Here is a 27,215-nt window from a genome sequence, read left to right on the forward strand (position 1 = left end):
AAGGGGACGCGGTTGGACTTGTTGAAACAAGCCCTCCCGACGCCAGCCGTACGCTGTCACTATAACCCAATGTAATTATCCAAGGTGGGATACCTACACAAGGTTAACCCTTGCCGCCATGAATATCGGAAGTAAACGGAAGAGAGTAGAAGACAGGACAGATAAATAGTAAGAGATAAAGACGAAGATGTAGGGAGAGAGAGATAGGAAAAGGCGACTGCCGATTTCCCCTGGGTGGGTCAGCCCAGGGGTGCCGTCTACGTGAAGCCGGGGCCAAAGGGGTGTGTTGCCTCTGCCGGGGGGCCTTAACGGTCCAATCACCCAGCGTCGGCTCAACCCCCAGGATCCCCTTTTCCCCGGACACGGCAAAGCCACGCACGGCTAGGCGTGGGAGGGAGTAGAAACTCCCCCGTTAGCTCGGGTCCGTGGTGTCGCTACACACCAAACGCCTACTTGCGCAGGCGCCCCTGCGGGGACAAGATGAAGAGAAAGAAGTTGTATTGAATAGGTAATTTAACACGCTGGAATGAGGAAGAAGAAGAGGAAAAAAGAAGAGGGCGCGAGGCGAGTGAGGAACGTGAGAGCCGGGACGTGGCGTTCGAGGGGCCAAGGGCAGCGGAAGTTCGGACTGGGTCTCGCTGCAGGCTCCCGCCCGAGCACCTGACTCATCGAGCAGCGCAAGGAAGTACCGCTGCCCCTGGACTGCAATGGTTCTCGCCCGAGCACCCGACTCGGCGAGCAGCGCACGGAGCAACCGCTGATCCTGGACGGCAGTTTCCCGCCCGAGCACCTGACTCGGCAAGCAGCTCACAGAGCAACCGCGGATCCTGAGCTGCAGTTTCCCGCCAGAGCACCGACCTCGGCGAGCAGCCCCGGAACTACCGCCGATCCTGGGCTGCAGTTTCCCGCCCGAGCACCGACCTCAGCGAGCAGCCCCGGAACCACAGCCGACCCTGGTCTGCAGTGTATCCCGCCCGAGCACCTGCCTCGGCGAGAAACCACTGGAGCTACCGCTGTAGTGGGTCTTCCAACATCGTCGCCACCGTTGAGCATCGATACGGTGTGTCATCACGCCTGAGAGGGACTCCCAGCGGACCAGAGGCTATGCCACAACTGTAAGCGCGAAACTTAGAGAACGCCAACGGAATCGGACGTTGAAACGCGCGTCATTAAGACATCTCCTTTTCTGTGTTTTCCAACGTGTGCGTATTTGTGTTGTTGTTTCGTTTTTGTGATTGTCATGGTAATGAAGTGATAGTTTTCGTTTCGTACCATCAGCCTCTATAGTTCATTTCGAAACGCCCGACAAGCGAACCAGGCCTCAGCATATATTCGTGACACTACCCTTCTTCACTGCCGCGAAAAGTGGGAGGGCCAAAGGAGAAAATGAAATCCTGTAACTTTCTTCTACAACATCCTTCTATACCCTTCAAGTTCCTCAGCAGCAGCGTGTTCATGTTGTAAGTGCACAGTTACCTCTCCATTACTAATTTCAGATGGGGACATTGTTTACTGTCCCCTTAATCCTTTGAGGGTCAAATTGTTTTTCCACAAATATGACCTCGGAAGGTTGATTTCTTTTATTGCTAGTTTAAATTCTTCGGGTGAATCTACTTTAGGAAAAAATTCGTCTAATATTTTTTTCAGGTGACCATAAAATGACAAGAAATTGTTAATGGTATTATATACACATGGTTTTTATTCATGCGTAACAGCAAGATGAATTATAAAAAAGCTTACAAGATTGTTAAAAACTTATCCATTGCGATAAACATGTGTGGTTAACACACATACAAAAATAAGAGCACAAAGTGGGGTCAAGTGGTAATACAGAAGAAGGTTTGATGATTGATATGTGGTGTTTAACGTCCCAAAACCAGAGGAAGAAGAGTTGCCTTTGATCAAGCCAGCATCATCTAACCACCCAAAACCACCATATGATTATGAGAGACGCCGTAGTGGAGGACTCCGGAAATTTCGACCACCTGGGGTTCTTTAACGTGCACCCAAATCTGAGCACACGGGCCTACAACATTTCCGCCTCCATCGGAAATGCAGCCGCCACAGCCGGGATTCGATCCCGCGACCTGCGGGTCAGCAGCCGAGTACCTTAGCCACTAGACCACCGCGGCGGGGCCCACCCACGCTTTTGAGATATAGATTGTTCATCAACATCAACAGTCTTAACTTATAAATAACTGACATCCAATGGATCAGATTCTGATTTGGCAATCGAGCGGCGATACGGAGAAACCACCACTAGGCTCATTTGCACCAGGAAAATCAGTGTGCACTTTTAAAACACAAGCAAACTGCACAGGTGAACATACTTAACGAAACTTCGTGGTTGTGCACGTGTCCAGAAAGCCAAAACAAGTCAAAAACATATAACGATCCTTCATCTCATTGCAGAGATGGCAATGGGTTTTGCGCGTCCTGTAAACAGGAAACCCAGCCATAGCAGCATCATTTGTCAGTGAATGCCTGCATGAAAACAGGAGTAACCGCGCCCTCGGGAGAAATAAACAAGAGAGCAACAAACAGTTACTTTCCAAAGCAGACAAAGCAGACAGACGTAGATAAAAATTCCTAAGCAGGCAGACATTGATTTTGCAGGTGCAAGAAGTGGGAACGTCCAGAAGGACAAAACCAATACTAGCCAGCACACTGCTGTAGTAAAGAAAAAAAAGAAAGAGAAGAAGAAGGGGAGAAAGGAGGGGACATCGGCGCAACAAAAGATTTTATGTATTCACGCAGTGTGGCAGCACATGCAAAGTAAAAGACCGGATTAAAAAGAAAGGAAAGGGGGGAATAACAAGTGATGATAATCATGTACATCATTGACCTTAAAAGAATTAAAATACCTGGCTCTCTCCTCTACTTCTCATTTTATTTCTTACACCTTCAAATATGATAAGATCCAATTTATAGCAATAGCGGCTACATTCTAATGACACAACTACAAACACTTGGGCACTTAAGTATGGCTGCATTAATGTAACCCGAATTGTCATAATTCACCTTGAGTCCTTAGCTAGCCAATTCACTGCTTGTAGTTAACCATCCATTTTGGGCATATAAATTTAGTAATGCTAAGATGGCTCTGCCTGTTCAGCTTTGGAACAATTTTTACAACAGTAAAACGACTATAGAGCACTTTCGAACCACAACAATCATTAAAGTATTATTTTATAATGAAAGATGCAAACCAGAACTAGTGCAAGTGTGCAGCCGATATTCCTGCGCAAAATACCAGCTCTGAGCCCGTCAGTTTCTAGTAGCCAAAGCGAATATGCCACCCGGGCTACACTCACTTGCAAACGAACGAACTTAATAACAAGAATGTCCTCATACAATTCATTTTCTATAAATTTTTCTTTCTCCCATAATTAGCTGGAGTCTTGCAAAGCTTAATGTCATAACTGACATCCACACATTCTAACTTAAACTGAAACGAGGTGTGCTATAAAAGGTGTTGATAAAAAATTAGTGAGGCACTGCTCTACATAGCTTGAAGAAAGCAAAAAAAAAAAAAACAACATAATTAGCTGCAGTCTTGCAAAGCTCAATGCCATAACTGACATCCACACATTCTAACTTAAACTGAAATGAGGAGTACTATAAAAGGTGTTGATAAAAAATTAGTGAGGCACTGCTCTACATGGCTTGAAAAAAGCAAAAAAAAAAAAAAACAACCAAACAACTCTATACCATGGAAGCTGCTTAAAGGGGCCCTGCAATGATTTCTAAACTCCCCTCTGTAGCTGTGGAGTCTGTGTAGTATTGAATACCAAGATTAATGTAAAAAATAATTATTAAAAATGCACACGAAAACTGAAGTTGTTAATCTTTAAAATTCAAAACACAAGCACATGTCAATAACAATAATAAAAAGAAACCCATCCCTTTTGTATTTCACTCTGCCAGTGACATCACAGGTTGCTTCCAGTCATCGTGCACCTCTTATAAGAACAAACTGGAGTCTCACTCTCATGCTGGCCATTGTGCTGTGCAGATGCTGCAACTGCTTCAAGGCATCATATTTAGAATCGAAATTTCATGGGGTCTAATCAAAAATGTTTATATATTTTTAGCACAAAATAATGTGGCCAAGCTGGGACTAGTACTAAAAACGTTACATGCAACTTGGCTTATCAGCCTCTAGTGTCACTGTCGTATGACCCAACATAATTTCTGATGCCCAAAATCACTATCGTATGTCACCATAGTATGGGCAACTGACGGTTTCTTCGTTCAAATCAAACTATAACTACAGTAAAGCCTCATTAATAGATACCTGTTGGGAACACACATTACTATGCACTAAACAGTAGTACACATTAATTACCTAGTACAAATTTGCATCTATTGGCGTATGCCATTGCCACCAGTAAATAAATACAGTGCCACAACCAATATTGCCACAGCTGAAGTACTCACCACATAGCCTTTCTTTTCTTTTTGCCAAAAGAATAAAAGATTATGGCATTCTCGTACAACCGTTTGACAGTGTGCGGAGGATGCACCAAGGAGCATTTTGAAACTATTTCAAGGTCCAGGATATGTAGCGACTGACACAGCGACAGAATGTGCAGTGTCGACTTTCCGTGATATACAATAAACCCTTTTCTAAGAGGCATGCTCTAGGCAGAAATTTTTGTCTCGTGTGAGGTGCCTCTTATAAGCAGGGTACCCCATGTGCATTTTTTTATCAACCCGTATTTGCTGTAGGCACACTAGTGTCTCTTATATTCATTTGTTTATTATATCAGTGTCTCTTGTAAAGGGGTTTGACTCTACGTGCATGTGTCTCGATTATTATGAGGGGTTCAACGTCCCAAAACAACCACATGATTATGAGAAACGCCGTAGTGGAGGGCTCTGGAAGTTTCGACCACCTGGGGTTCTTTTACGTGCACCCAAATCTGAGCACACGGGCCTACAACATTTCCGCCTCCATCGGAAATGCAGCCGCCGCAGCCAGGATTTGATCCCGCGACCTGCGGGTCAGCATCCGAGTACCTTAGCGACTAGACCACCGCGGCGGGGCTACGTGCATGTGTCTGTACCACGAGATGCTACTAAACGAAAAATGATAGTTACAATGAACTACGGTACAGCCGCGTAGAGTCATTTGTCTCCAGGGTAACTGTGAAAAGCGTGCCGCCTTTTCAGCTCATGCAGTCACTGCCAGGTCGCTAGCCATACCACATGCGCGCATTTGTCGAGGGAGCTAGTGTTATTCGTACCCACTTCGCTACAGATTGTGCACAAATGACAAGCTTCTTGCAAGCAATCCTCACTTCACCACGCTTTAGCAGTCCTGGAAGTGGACTGAGGCATGTTTGGGTGGTCGCCTAATAGATGTGTGCACTATGCTTGTTTTACCGTACACATACATTCAGCGCGATAAAGTCAGTGTAGTGAACATTCTCAGCGTACGTGATACTCAACTTCGCAAAAGCGAGCTTATTTCTTTTCTACAAAGCCCTGTGCATTTGAATGCGGTCTTGAACAACACAACAAAGTGGCACAACACGTTCAGGTTTTCATCTATGAAAAGTGTGCAGTAGGTCTAATGCAGCACTGTGCTGCACGCATGCTTGAGCAGATATCTGAAGATAGTTATTGTAAGAAGGTTGTTGGCTGTAAGTCATGCTGGCACTTCGTCAATGGCCTTCCCAACCACAGTACAGGGTAGCATACCGCATCCTAGCATCTGGGTGACCTTCCACCCTAGTTCTTTTTTTATACGCTTACCCAAAAAGACTTCACTCTAATCGTGCGGAAGTCGAATTAGTTGTTGACTAACGTCCTCGCTTATTACAATGAGAACCTTGGGCAGCACATTGTGGCGTTGGAGAGTTCAGCGGTGCGGTATAACTTTACAGCACAAAAAGTTAATGCATTATGCAGGGTACGCACTAACCGGTAAGCATAGGACAGACCACTACGGCTTAAACGATTAGAGAATCTATTTGCCAGGAAACTCTATTGGGGATTCGTTGCAACTACATTTCGACTGTTAGTACGCTTAAAGCAGGCACGTGCATTAACAAGGTTTGACTGTACTATAGAAAAGCAAAGTTGGGCGAGTTTATACAGATCTATGCAGGCACTTGGGAGCCCAAAACACCCGAAATACACATGAACTAGACAAGACGAGTGCTCACTTCAAGCTGAAGTTTATTTACAGAAACTGACCAGGTTTTATCGTACACCAAAAAGCAAAATGAACAGAGAAATGCCTGTGTGCAGAGCAACCTACTAACAAATAACAAACTATCAGCTTCAAAATAAAACCATAACAAAAGCATGAGGGTCACAAAACTACTGTGAAACGTAAAAACTCAGGTCATGCCAAGCGTGCACGTGGCTGCCGCTGATATATTCCAAGTGCCTATTTTATTTATGTAAAATAAACTTCAGTCTGAAATTGAGAACTCATGCTGTCCAGTTCTTGTGTATATTGGGTGTTTTGCACTCCCAAACACCTTCATGTACTACTACTATGTTTTCGGCACTCCTGTCAGCCATGTGGTATCGCCGCATCCCACAGTAACAAAGGAAGCGATGAAAACAGCATGCTTAATTTGCATTTCCCTTCAATATGCACTTACATTGCACAGTATTGCAGGATTTAGTGTTTTGCTTGCATTGAAATGTGACGGCCAAGTCATCATCTGACTCTTGTCTTCTGGGACAACTGAGAATTATAACTACTGAGCTACCGTTGGCACCTGTTCACTCAAACATAAAAAGACAAGAATATAAAGCAGGAGGGAAATAAATCCTACCTGAGCTGTTTGAAGGATTAATGGCCCATGTGCAAAAAGCACTGCATGTGTTAGATAAGCTGTAAAATCCTCTTGTGCCAAGAGTTGTAGAATGACAACCTGTATAAAAGATGTTACATTTATTTATACATGGCAGTAGGCACAACATATCTCTTTCAATTAAAACCTTGGACAATTGGAGACAATTTAGTACACTTGTTACACTGGCAGCTATAACTATGAGGGCTTTCAAACAAACCAAAATTTGAAGCAGAGTAGATACATTCAAAGCTGGGCATAAAACATTACCTTAACATCCCCAGTGAGGGCCCCTCTCCACCCCTCTCGCTATTTTCACTGCATCATTCATTGTTGTTATCCGTCAAGCAAATAGCGACTATGAATGTGTGTATTCAACACAGCCTTTCACTGAAAGTATGCACGGTTCTTCCACTGCCATTTTGAAGTTTAAATTGTGAGTGAGCAAAGGGCTCCCCCTACAAATCTTTTCCAATTACCTCCCACCACAGGGTGAGTGCTTGCTCGGGATCTTATGGTATTTACTAGGCTTGTGCGAATATTCGAATACTTTGAATATTTAAATGAATAGTATAGTATTAGAATTAACTTCAGTTTGACTTCTCACTACCGCTACCTTCAATATGATCATCCCATCCCGCCTGCTACAATGCCTCAGTTGTGCCCACGTTACTCCAAAGAGCCAAGAACATATGCTCCAATGACTCGGAGCGAAAGAAAGAAGAAGTTCACGTAATTGCAGACCTCAGAAAAAACGAATACTTAAAAACTTTATACGAGCCATCACCTGTAGCGCAGTGCAACAGAGGGTACGAAAACCCCAATCAGCATTAATTGGCAGCCCTACGAGACACGTACCGGTCCCATACGTTCAAGGAACCAGCGAGATGTTGGCATGGGTCTTCAAAAAAGAAGGGGTTCGCATTGCGCACGTGCTTTCATGTACACTGGGCCGCCTTCTCTCCGCTTGAAAGACCGGCCAACAATGGACAGAACCTCCGGTGTAGTTTACAAAATACCATGCGCCGAGTGCCCTTCTTGGTATATCGGCAAAGACAAAAAAAAGCCTACCAGAATGATTCAAACAACATGCCAATGACGTTCGGAAGCTCTATAAAGAGCGCAGCGCTGTCCCCAAGCATTCGAGACGTTTGACAACCGGATAAATTTTGACGCAACGAGCATCCTTGAAAGCGAGACTAACCGTAGGAGAAGGTTACTACTCGAGTCGTTGCATATACAGCGAACGGCCCAAAACATCAACTGCTCTCTCTGAACCCTTCCCCCAGTGTTACACAGGACTGCGCTCCACGGCAAAACGGGAAAGAGAGAGAGGGGGACCATTAAATGCCCCGCGAGTGCTTTGAAGACGCCTCTGCAACGTAGCCCCAGTCCCCCCTGAGGAAGAAACCAAGTCGGTTCCGAAACATCAAGTTTACACATCTTCACATACTTTTTGGTTGGAGTTTAAATCGTTTTCCCAGTTAACATACCCAACCAGACAGAAATCTGTTGAATGTTCATTTTCAATCTATATATGACGTATTTAATGATTTAAATGATTGCTAGGCAACTTATTAATTAAACTTTGTGCAATTATACATTGTTTTCGGTAGCTTCGACGTGGCTAATCTGCAGCTGTTGCAATGGAGCTATAATATGCATGATTTGTGGGGTTTAACGTCCCAAAACCACCAAAGAGCTATAATATGCAACCTAATTTAGAATATGCATAAGGATCCTCTGAAACTACTTTTCTGCAAATTTATTAAAAAATGATTTTATTGAATTTTCAATCTCCAAAATCAAAATTTCCTTTGCACCAAAAATTCGGCTATTAACACTTCTCTGGTGTGTTTTTTATGCACTGTGCCACGAAACCTGCATGCATTCTACCAATGGATACCACAAATTTTGCCTGTCTGAATTTCTGAAGCCATGTGCATCTTGATAGGTTGAGACAGACATTTTTGCATCTCTATGCTTATTGTAGAATCTCATACCTCTCGAAGAAAAATTGAAATGAAGTCATAACTGCGTCGAATCGTCTACCAAGTTGTTGAAATTTCAGATACCAAAGCGCACACAGATCCATGCAATAAAAATACACATTTCAGAACACAGGTGCTCAGTAGTAAATTAAAATGAGAAGCAAAACATACCTGGCTCAACACCAGTAAAATTGAATGTAAAGGTGTCCTCCTTCGTAAAGCCTTTGGCCCGGAGCATCAGCCGGTTGTTAAGAGACGCCACAGGGTATGGTTCAGTTCCTGCAGAAAACTTCTGAAGCACTGCACCATTTTTGTAGAAGTCTGACACCACCTGCAAGCCCAACCAGCCACAAGTTTGAATGTGCACTTACAGCTGCCAAAAACATGAAACTTCGTGTACTTCTTAGTCTCTACCGATGCCAAGTTGTCTTTTTTGTCCACTTTCTTCACATCTATATCACAATTACTACTATACATTTACATCAAAACAATTATAACCTCTCGTATACTTTCTTAGGTTTTATTATGTACTGGTTTTCATGAACACTGAGTCAAACAAAAAATGAGCCCTCAATTCTCTTCTTTGATTCACATAATGAGGGTAATCCCAGCAGACTTGATGCCTTCAGGCAGTATGCGAGGGCTTTCTGGTCAGCTGTCTTGTTAAAAGATGACATGCTACATAATGCCAGCAGACAAAGAGAGTTCCATGACTACAAACACCGCTGACTAACTCTCCAGGGTTTGCATGCACAGAAATACCCCAATGAGTGAACGATAGGACGACTGCTGTCATACTCCAATTAAAGCAGCTGGTGCGTGTCGGAAGGCTGCAGTTACGGTCACTGCCAGCGGCAAGTTTTTTTTTTGTCCACTTTACTTTATTCACATTTACATCAATTTACCACAATACACTTAAAACAGCACAATTAATCTTCCCTATAATTTCCTTGCCATCATTATCTACAGGGTTTTCATTAACGTCGCATCAAACAAAGGAACAAACCATAAAAAGGAATTTGCTTTCTTCATACAAAACATGTAACTTCAGGTATCACCGTAACTAAGCCTGTTGATGCCTTGTGTTGTTAACACACACTAGAGTTTTAAATTCAGGTAACACGCAGTGCTAATGCAACTTCATTACAAGGATTGTCTCTCAAATGGCACGCTCCCATTGCCCATAGCTGAAAAATGCATTGCCTTACTGCAAGTAAAACCAAACGCTACGTTAAATTAGCATGTTTTGTACAGTCCAACCCACATACTATAATAAAGTCACTAGAAGATGGGAATTTATTTGATATATATAGTATAATTCGATAGCAAGCTTTTAACTCTTTCGTTACCACGCCTATACAAAACGATCACCGGTGATCGACGTTTTTGGATCGTCGATTTTGCCAGGTTAAATTTGTTTCTTGTGCACCCAGCAGTTTCTAATAGTTATAGTAGTTAGTTCAGGCACTCAGCTCTCAGAATCGTTTTGAATTTGCTCGTTGCGGCAATATACCGATTTTTGACAGACTTTTGTGCGAACCAACGTGCGCGTATTTTTCGAAAAGTGCACTAGACTGGCGACTTGATAGAAGTGTGTGCCCCTCGTGATTATGGTACAGTAACATTGAAGTTCTGTAATTAAAAAAATCTTTGCAAGCCGAATATCATACTAAAGTGTCAACTTCGCAATTTGACGTTAAACAGTAATAATTGCCATAATAATATACCAGATATTCAATAGAGAGCTGTTCCTAGAAGACAAGAAAGATTTGTTCTAAAAAAATATTTGCAAAGGTCCGCCGCATGTCTAAAGTGTCGAAGTGGCCCTCCATGACACTGTCCCGCAACTTTAGTTTTGCTTGAATTGTTATATCAGACACAGAGTTGCATCTAGTGTCACTAGCAGCTCCATGACGCCATCGTCACGCACACATGGGTGCGCACCAGCGCTGCAAAACTGATGCGCTCGTCAGAAATTTCTTGTTACCCCACCTGAACTAAGTGAGGACAAGCTTATGAGTTCGAAAATGACAGAACCTCAGCTTCAAGTTTTATGGCGATGATGTTTTGCGTCAGCCTCCCACATCCACAGCAGTTCATGGGTTTATGTAGTACGATAAATGCAAAAATGAAAAAAAAAAATATGCTTGGATGCATATATGGGAACGCCAACCTATGCTGAGTAAGATGGCTCATGGAAAGATGTGACGCTAGATGAAAAAAAGAAGTTCACTGGACACTTCATTTATAGAGGAATTATTCACACCATACTGAAACACCTGGAGACTCTTATCACAAGAAAACAAAAATTTACTGAGGAAAGAGTATGAGTACACTAGTGTCTCACGAAAAAATATGCAATGCTTCACTACATAGCACGAGCAATGAAGCAGCTCTTCGATTCTGATTTTCTTTGTCTATGTGAAGAGGAAAATTTTGTACAACATTCATTATTTTTACACTGTTCCTGGGTCATATATCTACAAAATGTATATTCTGAATTTTCTTTGTTTTGAATACTTTTGCATATATAGTGTTTTTATTGCACTGTTCACTAACTGATAACTCAAACTCTCACACTTTTCACATTTTTATTCATTCTAAAATGTTTCTGTAGCTTTACAACATATTTTTTGGAAAGAGCATTTCATTGTGCAAAGCTTGGTATGCTGTAATGCGTGCTGGAGTACTTTTCAAACTGGCAAAAACGATTTTCCTGAGACATGTGAAAAACAACCATTTTTGCACGGTAACGAAAGAGTTAAGGAATTATGTATTTTGTGAGGGTGCTAACATCTCCTGTAACGTTGTTTACACCTCGTAGCGTGCGTGTCTCGCGCAGAAGCCGGATTCAAAGGTCATAACTATTGAGTGCTAGGTGGGGTTGAGCTCGCGAGCATTTATCACCACTATCACCATCATTATCACGGTTGTTACCATATTTACTTGCATAATCTTCGCACTTCTTTGGCGGAAAACCGATGCAAAGTTGGGGGGTGCAAGAATTACGCGGGGAAAATTTTCCTTGAAAACATACAGTGCGAAAAGGAAAACGAAGTGGCCGCAAATCAGGATTATCACACCAGCAACTAAGAGCAAGCTTTGAGAAGTACTAATTAAAACTTACCTCAACAATAAAAGCACAAGTTCAACACAAAGCAAGATTTATTTGAGACACAAAAAGTGCAAGCAAATAGTCGAGAATTAGAATACCATACGCAAAGCTTGTGGCCGTTGCGGGCATAGCGGTAGCGTTCGTCGCTCAACAGGAGCCCTCCCCTCAAAAGGTAAGCGTAAGACGTCAGTATTGGGCTAATGGCTATTTAACAAAATCGTCTGCAGTTTCCTTCTAAATAAATAAAGTTTACCATCAATCCCAGTTTTAAGCACACGGAAGGCCCAACGCGTCTTGGTGGCTTTCAGCTGCCGTCACCAGTAGCGAACACAAAACTCGTAGACTTTGAAGGGCCTACCGGCGGCCCTGTTGCCGTTGTTTAGTGCATGATCTATCACTTTCAGCTTGAAAGCAGCCATGTAGCTTCGGTGTCGCCCCATAACGTGACAAGATTAACCGACACAACATACAAAACACGCCGCAACGTGCACTTGCCCCTTTGGCTTGGATTGGATTGAATCTCCGTGCAAACAGTATGCTTGATGCTTAAGAGATGGCGCGTGCTATCATCATCAGTCGTTCGAATGAGCAGACGACATTATTATGGCAGTTTTTGGGGGTGCGATAATTACTCGAGGAAAAAAAAGAAATCATATTTTTGTTAGGCGACGTGGGGGTGCGAGAATTATGCGAGTGCGAGGATTACGCGAGTAAATACGGTAGAATGATAGCTCCGGCGGTGACGCCTGGCGGCAAGCCTTGGTGGTGTCAGAGGAGAGAGAAGCGGTCCTTTTTGGCGTGTGGCGGTTGGAGCGAGCGGTTGGCTCATACGGCGGTCCGCAGTAGATGGCACCGCGGGTTGTCTGCTGCGGGCCGTTGTCAAGAGTCGAGCGTCGGCGCCACCGCATTGGGTTTGTTATGTTGCTGAGTGTTGTTTAATATTGTGTAAGGATGTCTTAGCGTGTTGATGACAATTGATGTATAATAATTCGGTATGACGATATCGTCGTTCTAAAGCAGCTAAATAAATATGTGTTGTTTTGGTTTGGTCCGACCAGGTATACTGTGCCCGTTCACTCCAAGAGCGTTGTGACCTCCACTTCGGGACCCCACAATTTTCAATACAAATTTTGGTGGTGAGCAAGTTGGCTTTCTTGAACTGCTTCACAATAATGCAAGGAAGGCGGCTTAGGACAACGGACAGGCATTTATTTTACTTTTATTATAATTTTTCAGTGCGTAGTTCTGCGCAGTATAAAGTGGTGGTAGGGGTTATATGCAGGGCAAGTTGTAGACGAGAAAATGCGGTATTAATACCGACTTTCTCACCCTGCCGGTCAATTTTATGAATGCACGTAAGAAAATCCCTTTTTGTGAGAAAAAGCCAATTCACTGTGATGTTTCACAATGTCCGATGTTGGATATATCAAGCGTTTCGGCTTTTTTTGAATGCTTAGCCAAAAATTTTCTAATACACTGACGTTCAAGATACTTTGACATAAAGAATAATTTGATATAGTGAAGTCTGATGTACAATAGAATTTCTTTGATACTTTTCCCCCTTAAAGGACACCAAAGAGAAACAACGAGTTGTTTTAGGTTGATAAACTGCATTCTGAGAACTCTAATGTAGTAAGTTTCCCTGTCATAAGTTTATTACTAGAGGAGAAAATTAAGGTTGAATTTCCACTTCTAAATTTCGTGCCATAGTCTCCGTGTGACGTAAAAAATTCCACAATGTATTTTTTTATTTTTGCAACATTGGCAAGATGAAATTTTCTGAAACTTCGTATGTTAAGTCTATGGCACCCACAGACTACAATGAACTTCAATTTTATCGATTAGAACGTATGCAGGATACTGAAGACGCCTACAAATTTATGACATCACAGTGTCTGGTGTGGAAATCTCAAGGTAGCGTCTCTGCCTGTAGTTTCTTTTCCCACATGTCCTCACTTACCAAGCGTTGTGTCGCGGTAAGAGTGGTGGTTTTGGTATTGTTAAATCGTACTTTAACAATACACAAAAAATTGCATTGGTCCATAATGTCCCTTTAAATGAACCACGACACCTGATTTTTGCTCATAATCTATTCAAAAAGTCACAATTTCAAAAAGCCAATGACAATATAATTCGCTGCTTTAAACAAAGCACATTACAGCTTCTTCGCATTCGCATGTCTGCTTACTTGTCCACAAAGTTCGGAGTGAAGTTAGTCCTGGCCACAGGTTCGAACAGACAGAAAGTTCGCTTGCCCCGTGCGTGGCCGCGTTGCCGATGTCTCAATTTTTAGGTACATCATGCTCGATCGCAAGTACAAAGACTGAGATTTACTGTGGTCTTCATCTCAAGGTCCGAAGTGCAGACAAGCAGAACCTCTAACTCGCTAGCGAACCTAATGAGTCAATGCTATTAAAGTCAGTCCAAGGCGCGCGTCTGCGACATTTGCAACGAGTGCGCAATCGTAATCTGATGACTGAACTTCCACTTGCAGCTGCCTTAACAAAGACGTAAATGTATTATAAATTTGTTACACGGGACAGGTGGTGCGATCTAGCGGGACGCAGTTGAACCAAAAAACGTTTGCAATCTCAAAGCCAATGGTGGGAAATTGAGCAATGGCTGTTGTTGCTGCTGTGGCTCCCGCTGCTTTCGGTCTGCTGCTACTAGTGCAGCAAAGCCGGGCAACATTGTGCACAGCAACTGTGACGTGAGTTGGTCCGGTCGGTCCGCTTCTTGAGGCGGGTAATTTGAAGTGTGCTAACCCGATGCGGACCACTACAACGTGATTTTATTTCAAAATAGGCCCTTCCTTGGCACAATGTAACACTATGAGGTTTTTTGACCGCTATTTCAATAACCAACGTCGACTTACTAGTTGCCTTTAGTGTCCCTTTAATTCGCTCATAAGGCTTACCTCAACTGAAGCACTGCTCTTCAATGATGCCTTTACAGATAGAAGGACCTGCTTCTCTGGTTTTACTTCAAGGAGATAAACTGATTCCTTGCTTGCTTCAGTAATGTGGACATTGGTAGCCCCATCATAGAAGTGCCCTCCTTCAGCTACAAGACAAAACACCATAAAAATAAACAGATTTGTAAACAATAATTTCAACTCTACTAAAACATCCAGGCATGTAGGAAAATTTACAAAGCCACCTACAAAAACAAAAGTTGCGGGAGGAGGAAGAGCAGGACAGGAAAGTTAGCCAGTTCTCTGACCAGATTTACCAATTAGCAAGGCACTAATAGTGATGGTAGAATGTAAATGCCAACTTCGGCAAATATTTTACCATGTTATAGTAACGGTGATTTTATCTTCCTTGGATGTTCCTGTCATGATTTTGATAGCAGAAATACTCCCCAAATTAAAAAATGATTTTAAGCTAGCAAAATACTGCAACAGTGTCCCTGTGACCCAGCCAAGCAATACTGCCTTTTATGACGTATAACATGCCAAAAACCAGAAATCATAAAAGGCATGGAGGCCCTGTCAGCCCAGAGCTGCAACAGCTGGGAAGAACAGATACTCAGCAGAGAACTACTCCGCACCAGCTGTAGAATGCTTGCAAATGACCGTGCCAGATGTACAAATTCCTCGTAGCTTTCAAACAATAACAGCTGCGATTCAGATACACTAAGAGGCACTAAGATGCCAAGAAACTGTGCAGCAGGCACCATCACTGAGGTTTTGGAAGACAGCTAAAACGCTAATATTGAAATGAAGGTTACGTATTAGCTGTGAGTGCCGTGAGTGTTCTGTGAATAAACAGGGAATTGCGTGAAGCCCTTTACGCAATACCACCTGCCACTCTTCGCATAGCCGCCCACCGGAAACAGACATTCACAAGCTAAGCTCTAGCCAAACACACACGATCGTTGCCTTGTGAACTGCAGACGCTGTAGTGGCCCATTAGTTGTGTCACTTTACCATTATTAGACATCACCCACACAATAATGATTGAGAAAAGCAAGGTGGGAGGCTTGGGACAATTTATGAAATTTATTTGCAAACAATCTGCACATTTCTCAAACCTGTAATTTGGCACAAATGAAAAAATTGTGCATAAAGGGATACATGAAGTAAATTTTATTCAGATCCACTGTGCTTCACTGGTTTTGGCCTCTAAACAACTACACTGAGTACTGTTACAAGCTAAATATCCTGCAGCCAAAATCATGTCATTAAGCAAAGAGAATCATTATAACTATAACATATGCACAGACCAACAAGAACAAATCCCACTTGATCGCCACATACACTCACTGACACAGAACTGGTAACATGAACAGCACAGAGGTGATTAAATGATTTATGCTTCTATTTTCTCAAATGGTCCCAGAAAATGAAGATATCATGACTTACGTAACTGGGAACCCATAAAAACAGTGTACACACTAGCGATTTACTTGCCTAGCCTTCACATTTACCGTTAACGACAAGGCGTGCAAGGCCACTATGGCCAAGCTAGCAAGAAGGGGTAATATATATATATATATATATATATATATATATATATATATATATATATATATATATATATATATATGAGATATAACAGACAGTAATGCCAAGGAATGTACAGGGGAAGTTATTAACATTAATGGAATGTAAAATAAGAAGAAAGAAAAGTGGATGAAAAAATTACCAACTGTAAGCAGGAATCGAACCTACGACCTTCGAATTACGCGTTCGATGCTCTAACCACTGAGCTATTACAGCGGCACTCCCTCCATCCACTTTTTTGGGTTTATCTGTGAATTTAGAAGTAGGAGCGACAGTCAGCGCCATCTATAAGCCAAACAACGAGTGTGAAAACACTCTTATGCGCATGTTTGGCGTCACGTAGCACGTGAACTTATTATGAGCGGGCAGCTGATTAATTGTCCCTCTTATACAACCTAAACACACCAAGTCTGCCAGTACGAGACCCTCGTTCAATGAAATAAGGGAAAGAAGTGTATACCTAAGGGCTAGTTTTTCCGTGTTTTTAACACAATAATAATGAGATATAACAGACAGTAATGCCAAGGAATGTACAGGGGAAGTTATTAACATTAATGGAATGTAAAATAAGAAGAAAGAAAAGTGGATGAAAAAATTACCAACTGTAAGCAGGAATTGAACCTACGACCTTCGAATTACGCGTTCGATGCTCTAACCACTGAGCTATTACAGCGGCACTCCCTCCATCCACTTTTTTGGGTTTATCTGTGAATTTAGAAGTAGGAGCGACAGTCAGCGCCATCTATAAGCCAAACAACGAGTGTGAAAACACTCTTATGCGCATGTTTGGCGTCACGTAGCACGTGAACTTATTATGAGCGGGCAGCTGATTAATTGTCCCTCTTATACAACCTAAACACACCAAGTCTGCCAGTACGAGACCCTCGTTCAATGAAATAAGGGAAAGAAGTGTATACCTAAGGGCTCGTTTTTCCGTGTTTTTAACACAATAATAATGAGATATAATAGACAGTAATGTCTAAATTCACAGATAAACCCAAAAAAGTGGATGGAGGGAGTGCCGCTGTAATAGCTCAGTGGTTAGAGCATCGAACGCGTAATTCGAAGGTCGTAGGTTCGATTCCTGCTTACAGTTGGTAATTTTTTCATCCACTTTTCTTTCTTCTTATTTTACATTCCATTAATGTTAATAACTTCCCCTGTACATTCCTTGGCATTACTGTCTGTTATATCTCATTATTATTGTGTTAAAAACACGGAAAAACGAGCCCTTAGGTATACACTTCTTTCCCTTATATATATATATATTGTAAGGACGAGAAATAAGACACAACGCCTTTGCTGCAGGCCGGCTGTTCTTATTCTCCCTTCGTCTTCCTCCTCTTCCTTCCTAGCATGCGAGTCTGTGCCAGAGAGAGTTCCAGTTTCGGTTTTCGTCATTACACTCGGCCATGACTGCTAGCATTGTCGTTGGGCCAAACGACAATGTTCTGGTAGGTAAGGCTAGCTGCAGCAGTTGACAGTGCTTCAGGTGGGCGAGGTTGGCTACATCGTCGTGGTCGGTCTCGACCACGCTGGAAGTTTGTCGAAATTGGCTCCGGCGGCCGACACTGGCTATGTCGTCTGGGTCGTTCACCGTGTCGTGATGGAGACTGGGTCCTGTGCGCGCGCGGAGCTGGCGGTAAAGTTTTTGGTGGGTGGGCTTGACTTTGTCGCCGTGGTCGAACTCGTCCATGATGCAACGTTTCCTGACAACTCGTAGAATGCAGTTCAGGTGGACGGCCCTGACTGTTCCGGCAAGGTCGCAGAGTAACCTGGAAACGCTGGTGTTTGTCCCACCGTCGCTGGTGGACTGAACTGCAGCGGGATGCCCTGCGAGGCAGCCATGATGACGTTTGGGCCATTTCTTGAAATGAGATGGGACGCAGCTCATGGTTGGGCATAAATACCACAGCAGAACTCCCAGACGTAGTCGAGCCGGTGGCTTCTGGCGAACTGTCATGTGCAAACATCGTATGCTGGGAGGAAACAGCAGGAGGGCTGGTCCTCGGCAAGTTCTCGATGGCAGTGGCCTCAGCGTAGCTAGGTATCTGGGCTTTCTCGAAGGAAACGTTCCTTGGTAGCCGAGTGTCTGCGTGGCTGAGCATGATCGTGGTCTGGTAGGGTTCAGTTGTGTCTAATACAATAGGATTGAGTGCCTCGATGTCCTCAGACGACGAGCGCGAGGGCCGTATCTCCGGACGAAGGTCTGGTGGGGGTATTTTCAGGTCGAATACCGATGCAGAGTCCGGGACCTGTAGTGTAGGATTCCAGCCACTTCGGTCAGGGTCAGCAGCAGGGAACTCCTGGCAGCATTCCGTTGACGAGCTGCAACGAACGATTGCAGCCTCGAGGCGGGGCGCTGCCTGGGCTCCATCCTCGGCCTCGGGGAAGATCGAGCTGGACTTGCTGGAGTCACAGGAAATCCGTCCGAAAGCGGCAATCAGGGCTGCACTCCATTCTGCCCAGGACTGCTGCCTGACGCCTTCGTACCTGTGCCATGCTGCGGCAGCATCCCGCAGGCGATCTATGGCCATGTCCCACTTCTGCTCTTCAGTCGTTCCGAGAGCGTTGACGGTTGCCACCCATTCCTCGGCGTCGTCCTGGAAGCCGCGAAATTCCGGTAGCGCGAAGGAAATCGGCGATGGCGGGACGGCGGGCAGAACTCCGAAATGTGCCCCCGCCAAGCAGTTCACTTGCTCCGATACCTCCGCGAGAGAACGCCGGAGATTGCGACGGTTCTCGGGCGAGCTTACCTCGAAGTTTTGTGCGGCGGCCGCAGCCAACATGGCATTGAGTGCGCACAATGTTGGCAAGATGGCAGGACATAGCTTGGAACTCGACGCTATGAGGGCGTTGGTCGTGACACGGAGTTGCGCGATGGTATGCTGCAGCTCCGCTGCGCTGTCGTGTGATCCGCACGAAGAGCCAAGGCCCGCCTCTGCGGAGGATACAGTGACTGCGGTATTCGAGGTGGTACAATTCTTGACCAAGGACGCGTGGACGGCGTCCCTTGGAAATCCAGCTGTGGTCGGATTCGTGGACATGGGTTCCAGGGCGCTGGAAGCGTCAACGACGTTCCCAGGCAAGCGGAACCCGTGTGATGAGTTGTGACCTGGTACTGTGGCGTAGATGAAGCGGTCTTGCGCCGCCGGGTAGGCCTCGACGCCGTACACGGTGGGTGCTTGAAGCGCCGACAGGTTGCCAGGTATGGAGGAGGCATGTACGCCATCCCTAGGTGAGAGAGGCCCGTGCGCATGGTTGCCGCGACGTGTCGCGTCCCAGGACAAGTTTCCCGGAACCACAACGGAGGCCTGGACGCCATCCGTCGGTGCTGGGATCGATGCTGGCCGCGACGGACGCCTTGCGGGTCCCATCAGCGAAGAAGCGTGACGGCGAGGAGGCCTTGACGCCGTCCCCGAACGGTGGTGTCAGTAAACAGCTGCCGAGGAGGGCTTGACGCCGTCCTCAAGCGACGCTTACCGCGGCTGCACGTCGGCGGGCGTTCTGGATGACGAAACCGAGACGTAAGCCGTTTTCTTCGTCGGCTGCGCCATTGTAAGGACGAGAAATAAGACACAACGCCTTTGCTGCAGGCCGGCTGTTCTTATTCTCCCTTCGTCTTCCTCCTCTTCCTTCCTAGCATGCGAGTCTGTGCCAGAGAGAGTTCCAGTTTCGGTTTTCGTCATTACAATATATATATATATATATATATATATATATATTTTCACAGATAAAAGTGAGTGTCACAAATGAGCATGTAATCAAGTGCACGCCACCACTTTGAGAGAGCGGCATAAAACAGAACGCGTGCAATGAAAAAGTATCCGAATATGCCATGAGCGCGTCTCATCTCCTCTTTGACATTGTGAGCAGTCTCTGTCTTTGATCAAACACAGGGATAAACCTTCGAATATCACAAAAGGAAGCATGATACAATGCTGAGTGATGCCACGACGAGAGGAACCAGCGAGAAGAATCTCACACTTTTCCTAGCTTTCACTGTGCCATGCGCAGAGGACACAATTGCCGTCGTCACTCAAGTAGGACGTATTGAAAAAATTGAGAGCGCTCTTCTCGTGCACGTGCGTCATACTCCACGTAGAATAACAATGCAGTGGGATGCGAGCAGGCTTCGCTATTCCCGGCCATGCATGTGCAGTGCGCGACAAGGATCTCGCCATCACTCTTGCCTATGAACAAGACGTCGACGGGGGCCTTGTGAACACACTGAGAATTAATTCGGAACAGAAACAAACATTAGCATCTATGGCAAAATCAAGTAATTTAACACCCCTTGCTTGAGTGACGACAATCACGGTGTCGGAGACGAATTTATTCACCCACGGCTCCCACAACCATCCACTCTTGAAAAAGTTGTGACCCTCGAGGGCCTTTCTGGACTTCATCTGCTCCAGGGTTTTCAAACTCGCTCTCCGAACGAGAAATTCATGAATATCGGAGCTGTCGACGCGTGGCCACAAGTCCACGTCACTAACACAGTCACCCACACGAAGCGTGAATGGGTCTACTCGGAGCGAATTCTCATCTCTTCTTCGTACCACTCGATGTCTTTCTGGCACAGCGCTGCGGTGTAGTCTTCCGGGGAGGCTGACATCGTGCTCGACACTTCCTGGAGTTAAATTTGCATAGCGTTCGCACTCGATCATGCTTTCAAGCTACGTGAACGCTTGGAAACACGACTGCGCTGCTGCACTCCCCGGCCGCCTCTGACAAAAATATGGCTGCCTATCCAGAGTGCATAGTGTCGACGCAGTTCATGCAAGCTCCCTATACGAGATCTGCGACAATGAGAATACAAGTAACAACCTGAATGGCGCCAACTTTGTACAAAGCTGTAATTTTCGCAACCATGCAGAAATATATTGAGGAGGGCAAGCAGGCAGAAGAGGCATGCACAACGGAACCATGTCACACGCTTTTACCATGTGCCTCACAGGTTATGTACTTGAGAAGCGTGTGAGCATGAGCTTGGTACAACAAGGATGAGAAAAATGAAACAGGACTAGTGCAGACCAACAACTGCGTTAATTTTTTCAGTGAAAATTTATACGCTTTTGGAACTTTAGAGAGAAGGTGGAAGAAAAAAAAATACAAAAAAACAAAGGAGAGGGAGAACATTATTCAAGCACATGCAATGATTTGTCATAGAAGCGTAGAATGCATAACTGCAGAGAGAGCTGATCTCTTTGTCAGTTAGTGTGATAGATGGGGAGCTGATACACAATGTTCTGCAACAGGAATGGTGAAGGCTTCATATATTTCGCTAGTGCAGTTATAACAGTATCGGCACACAAGACGCGTCTGGTGAAAGCTCAGGGTGCGTCCACACTCAGCATTATGTATTGCCAAACTGCAACCTGTTTTAGTTCCAATATTGTCGGAATGTTCACACAAGCGATTGTTTGCACAGCGACTAGTCTGTTCAGTCTGTCAGAGCTAGTCCTGTTTCATCTTTCCGATTCTTGTTGTTTTTACACTGTTTTTTACTATGAAGGTTGTATACTGAATACTTACCGTATTTACTCACACAATTTGCACACTTTTTTTCGCGATCTTGGGGCTCTGAGAAGGGGGTGCAAAATTTATGCAGGGATTTCGCGAATGCATACGACATAATGTGCAATAGTCCTAACGTGTGTAGTATATACACTAAAAATAATAAATTGATGCACAAACGAAGTGTACTTGTTAATTAAACAGAATTTGCACGTACTTTAACCAGTCAAATCCAGTCACGCGTGGTCTAGTCGGAATCGCCCATCGAAAGCTCCGATTGAGAATGATCATTGTGGTTGCTGTCCCCGCCCTCCCAAAGCGCACCATCATCGGTTCTGCCGAGCGTGTTCGATTGCCCCATTTTCTTGATTTCGACACAGCTGGGAGAAACTAGGTCCCACGACACGATGATACCGAAGAACCTAAGCGTTCGCATATAACTGAAAGGCCTTTTTCTACGGCAGAAAACTTGTATTAGCAACTGCACACTTTGCTTTCTCTCGTACTGATCACGCCTTTGCTTTCTCTCGTACTGATCACGCCGATCGTCACACGTTGAAGTTCACGCTGAAGTGCTTGGTCCCGGCATGGTTCCAGTTTTCTTCGGCAAAATTCACAACAGTGAGCTTTAATTTTGCCATTATATATATATATATATATATATAGTTATAAACTTCGAGAATAGTGCAGTATAGGAAACAAAACAATAAAATATTTATTTAATCCTAACAGTTTCGGCTGGTGGACCAGCCTTCTTCGGAGGATGTAAGTGAAATGATACAAGTTCCCGTAGCAGAGGGTCACCCTCACAGTTTAAAGACCCTCCAAAAAAAGAAAAAAAAAAGAAAAAAAACAAGCGGGCGAACGAGGTAGCAACAGACAACAAGAAGCAGGAGAAGGAGAGGAACTAGAAAGGAGCGACGGAGAGCCGCCGGAAACGAGCGGGTAATTCTGGCATTGTTACTTGGTATAGGTAAGACGCGCCGCCAGCGGAGGCGACCAAGAAAAACGGAAAAATGTGGAACATGTTGCTGCTTACTCGCATCCCACACATGGATCGAGTTTAAGTTCACGTGGTTCGGCGGCTGGCCCGTGGCATCGGGCCACACACACACACACACACACACAAGAAGCATACGACCCGCTCCAGCTTTCGGAATATAATGGCCACGTTGGAAAGCTAATGTGCCCTCTCCCCCTTCCTCCACCTGCCCTCTCTTGCAGAAAAATGTACAACCAGTCATACTGAAAATAAATAAATGAGTATTTTTGTAAAGGATGAAAATATATAAAAAATATATATAAAAAAAATAAATAATACTAAAAAAGTACTCAGAAAGGAAAATAAAGTCTAATAATACTAACACAATCCGTTTGGTTCACGTAGCATCGAATTCGTTAAGTTTCGCTGTATTGACCAACTTGCGTGTGCGACTTCACGTGAAGTCGCACACGCAAGTTGGTCAATACAGCGAAACTTAACGAATTCGATGCTACGTGAACCAAACGGATTGTGTTAGTATTATTAGACTTTATTTTCCTTTCTGAGTACTTTTTTAGTATTATTTATTTTTTTTATATATATTTTTTATATATTTTCATCCTTTACAAAAATACTCATTTATTTATTTTCAGTATGACTGGTTGTACATTTTTCTGCAAGAGAGGGCAGGTGGAGGAAGGGGGAGAGGGCACATTAGCTTTCCAACGTGGCCATTATATTCCGAAAGCTGGAGCGGGTCGTATGCTTCTTGTGTGTGTGTGTGTGTGTGTGTGGCCCGATGCCACGGGCCAGCCGCCGAACCACGTGAACTTAAACTCGATCCATGTGTGGGATGCGAGTAAGCAGCAACATGTTCCACATTTTTCCGTTTTTCTTGGTCGCCTCCGCTGGCGGCGCGTCTTACCTATACCAAGTAACAATGCCAGAATTACCCGCTCGTTTCCGGCGGCTCTCCGTCGCTCCTTTCTAGTTCCTCTCCTTCTCCTGCTTCTTGTTGTCTGTTGCTACCTCGTTCGCCCGCTTGTTTTTTTTTCTTTTTTTGGAGGGTCTTTAAACTGTGAGGGTGACCCTCTGCTACGGGAACTTGTATCATTTCACTTACATCCTCCGAAGAAGGCTGGTCCACCAGCCGAAACTGTTAGGATTAAATAAATATTTTATTGTTTTGTTTCCTATACTGCACTATTCTCGAAGTTTATAACTTTTATTACGGTAGCCGGAAGAAACTCTGATCATCTATTTCATCTATCATATATATATATATATATATATATATATATATATATATATATATATATATATATATATATATATATATATATTATTATAGGCGATTGCAAGAGAACAGTAAAAAGGCGATAAATAGATGGTGAAACCCAAACTTCAGAAATCCACCAAGCGTGCATTACAGCGCGGATGCAGACAACGAGGGGAACAGTTGGCGCAACAGGCGCACGCACGCCTCCGATGCAGAAAGTTGTCCGTGCTGTGACACGAGCATGCGTTCTCATGGTAGCGATTGTAGAGATAGGGGGAGGGAGGCAAACGCTCGAGTAGTTCTGGCAGGTACGGTTTTCTAGGGACCCTAGTTCAGGGGAAGTCCTCGGAAGGAGGGGCTTTGCAGTGGCAGCCCGTTTGAATGCATTCGCCTGCTCAGCAAGGCGCGCGTCCAGCGTGCCCGTTCAAGGCATCCAAAGGTTCTAAAGGTTCAAAGTCTCGTCATGTGTGCGCTGGTGAGCTGGCTCAGGCAGACCGGGGAGCGCACGATATGCGAGTAAATTTTTTTTTCATAAAACTGGCAAAATATTAGGGGTGTGCAAATTATGCGAGTAGATACGGTATACTTCAAGCATGACCACAAGTACGTGGGATGGACGAGTTGGCATTTGAATGTGTGCATGAAGGAACACCATAATGCTACGAAACTGGGTGCAAATGTGTTCTTCACACTTGATGACACAGTGCCAAGACTGTTGAAGCCCAAATTTCGGGCACTAGTTGGTTCAGCCCCCAATATAAAGATAAAAGAATTTATGCATGCTGGTCAGCCCCCTACAGTATAACCACAGTGATGTGAATTGCTTGTGGTTGCATAAAATATTCATATCACCCGAAATTTGCATTAGAAAGCACTGAAGCCAAAAATAATTATATCTGCAATAGGGCTAAACTGTGTCCAGAATTGTCTGCTGTTTTCTAGATGCAAACACACTGATAGAGCCATATTTGCCATAATTTTCCGATCGGGTGGGAGTTCATATTCTCAGATGAATGGCAGTGATGATTAATGTCTTGAAGCAGAGCCTCAAGCAAAGGTCTCTTGAATGATGCTGATGATGACGATGAAAGTGTTTAAGTAGAACAATGAACGAATTGATAATGACGATGATCAACATGTTGAAGCAGTGCTGTGGGCAAGCAAAAGCACCTTGAATCAGGAGGATAATGAAAATGCTGGAAGTGCTGAATTCAAGGAAAATGCATCAATACCCCTGAAACTGACAATAGTGACATAGGTAATACAGTTGAACCTCAACATAACGAAGTCACACTCGCAGAGAAATACTTCTTTCTACAACGAATTTTCGCGAAGTCCAAGTCCTCATGTTGCACCAAAAATAACACCACAAGTTTCTACATAAGCTCTGCATCTCATTCAGAAGCACACAAAAGCACGGCATCTAAAGCAGAGGAGAGCCGAATAGTGCAAATACTCATTGCAAGAGCCAAGAGGAACACAAAGCATGGAAAAAAATTTTTGGGTCTCTCGCACAGGTGTGTGATAGGGCATGGTGAAAATGCGAAGGACCATTATGACATTTCGACAGTAAACATGGCTCATCCAGTTTTACCAATACTGGGTGCAAATTAGTACAACAGTCTACTAGACTACGAGAACTGAAGCTGATTCACTGAAACACGATACCGGCTGCCACGCGGTGCCCATCGGCCTGAGCTAATTGTGTACAGTGACACAGCAAACTCTCATCATGTCAGTTTGCAATTGTAGAGGAAATGCCTGTGCTATATGAATTTTTCCTCATGCCCACATGGCTACAGCCAGTGATGCTGCTTTCATTCCTGCAAGCAACACACATTTCAAGAAAAGTTGAACCCTTTATAAAAGACATGCACCAGAGAACAATTCTTGTTCTTTAGGTGGTTAGGCATGCTGTTGTAAGCACTGCTCTTGTGGACATGAAAGCAGTGCTTACAACTGCATGCCTATAACCACCTTGTCTTCACTATGCAGGCCTTGTTCACGATCATCCTCGGATGGTCGTCCTGCTTATCAAGCGTTCTCTGCCATTCAAAACGTTTCTACCCGCCACACGCACATCTGCGCCGCTCGACTGCGCGCCACCCATCATGTTGGCACTGTCACTGGATGCTCCCATTCGCCCCCCAGACAAAAATTAATGGTTTTCAAAAATGCTTGGACTTGCTCGAAGAAAAATCATGCAAAGCCGATGAATTAACGAAAGATATGGCATTCACGCTGGCTCAGGTTGAAAAAACAGCTTGTTGTTTAGACATGTTTGATTCAAGTCTCGCTCAACTTGAAGATCGGTCACGCCGTGATAATCTTATATTCCGTGGTATTCCTGACACAAAAGAATCACGGCGAGAAACCGAATCCAAGCTAATCACAGGAATAATATTAGTTTCCGATTGATTTCGCAATGGCGCAATAAAACGCGCACATCGTCTCTGTTTTTTCATTCCTAACAAGTGCCGCCCCATCATCGCAAAATTTTCGCACTTCATAACAAGAAAAAGTGTTTTGCTCAGCGACACTAATTTCAGCAACGAAATCTATCAGTTGGCAAAGACTTTTCATTACCTACCCGCACCGCCCACAAAAAACTCTTAGAATTCAATACTGCCCAGTCTGGCTCTTTCAACTTCAAGCTTCGTTATAATAAATTATTTTTGAACAATAAATGCTACGTGTACGACGCTAGCAGCGATTCTGTCCATGAACTGATTCAGAATGTAACAGGTGACTAAATCGTGCTAATACATGATGTCCGGCACAATAGCAAAACGATGAGAGAAGTGGCCGATCGCCTCATGCAGGCGCATTTTTCCTGCCCATTCTTTTTACAAATGCAAGAAGTGTTGTCAACACATTCTTTTCGTTGTCATCAGCAATTGATACGTGCGATGCGAAAATCGTCGCCCTTACTGAGTCTTGACTTCCTGCACATGTGCATATTTGTGATATATTTTATGGAGCCTTTAAATTCACTGTCTACCGGTG

The 27,215-nt window shown here is 44.2% G+C and overlaps 1 protein-coding gene and 1 non-coding gene across 2 annotated transcripts in view; both read right to left on the bottom strand.

Annotated features, from left to right (window-relative positions):
- Nucleotides 1-27,215, bottom strand: part of LOC119187713 (cubilin) — a 174,414-nt gene that overhangs the window by 70,679 nt on the left and 76,520 nt on the right. Inside the window, exons 10-12 of the mRNA XM_075878533.1 lie at nt 14,839-14,984; nt 8,978-9,137; nt 6,798-6,896 (exon numbers count right to left, since the gene is read on the bottom strand). Of these exons, the coding sequence (XP_075734648.1) occupies nt 6,798-6,896; nt 8,978-9,137; nt 14,839-14,984 (405 nt within the window). The remainder of the gene's footprint in view (nt 1-6,797; nt 6,897-8,977; nt 9,138-14,838; nt 14,985-27,215) is intronic.
- Nucleotides 16,572-16,644, bottom strand: TRNAT-CGU (transfer RNA threonine (anticodon CGU)). The gene has a single exon. It is a non-coding gene; the product is annotated as a tRNA-Thr (tRNA).

This window comes from Rhipicephalus microplus, chromosome X (assembly GCF_043290135.1).
Source record: "Rhipicephalus microplus isolate Deutch F79 chromosome X, USDA_Rmic, whole genome shotgun sequence".
Taxonomy (NCBI): domain Eukaryota; kingdom Metazoa; phylum Arthropoda; class Arachnida; order Ixodida; family Ixodidae; genus Rhipicephalus; species Rhipicephalus microplus.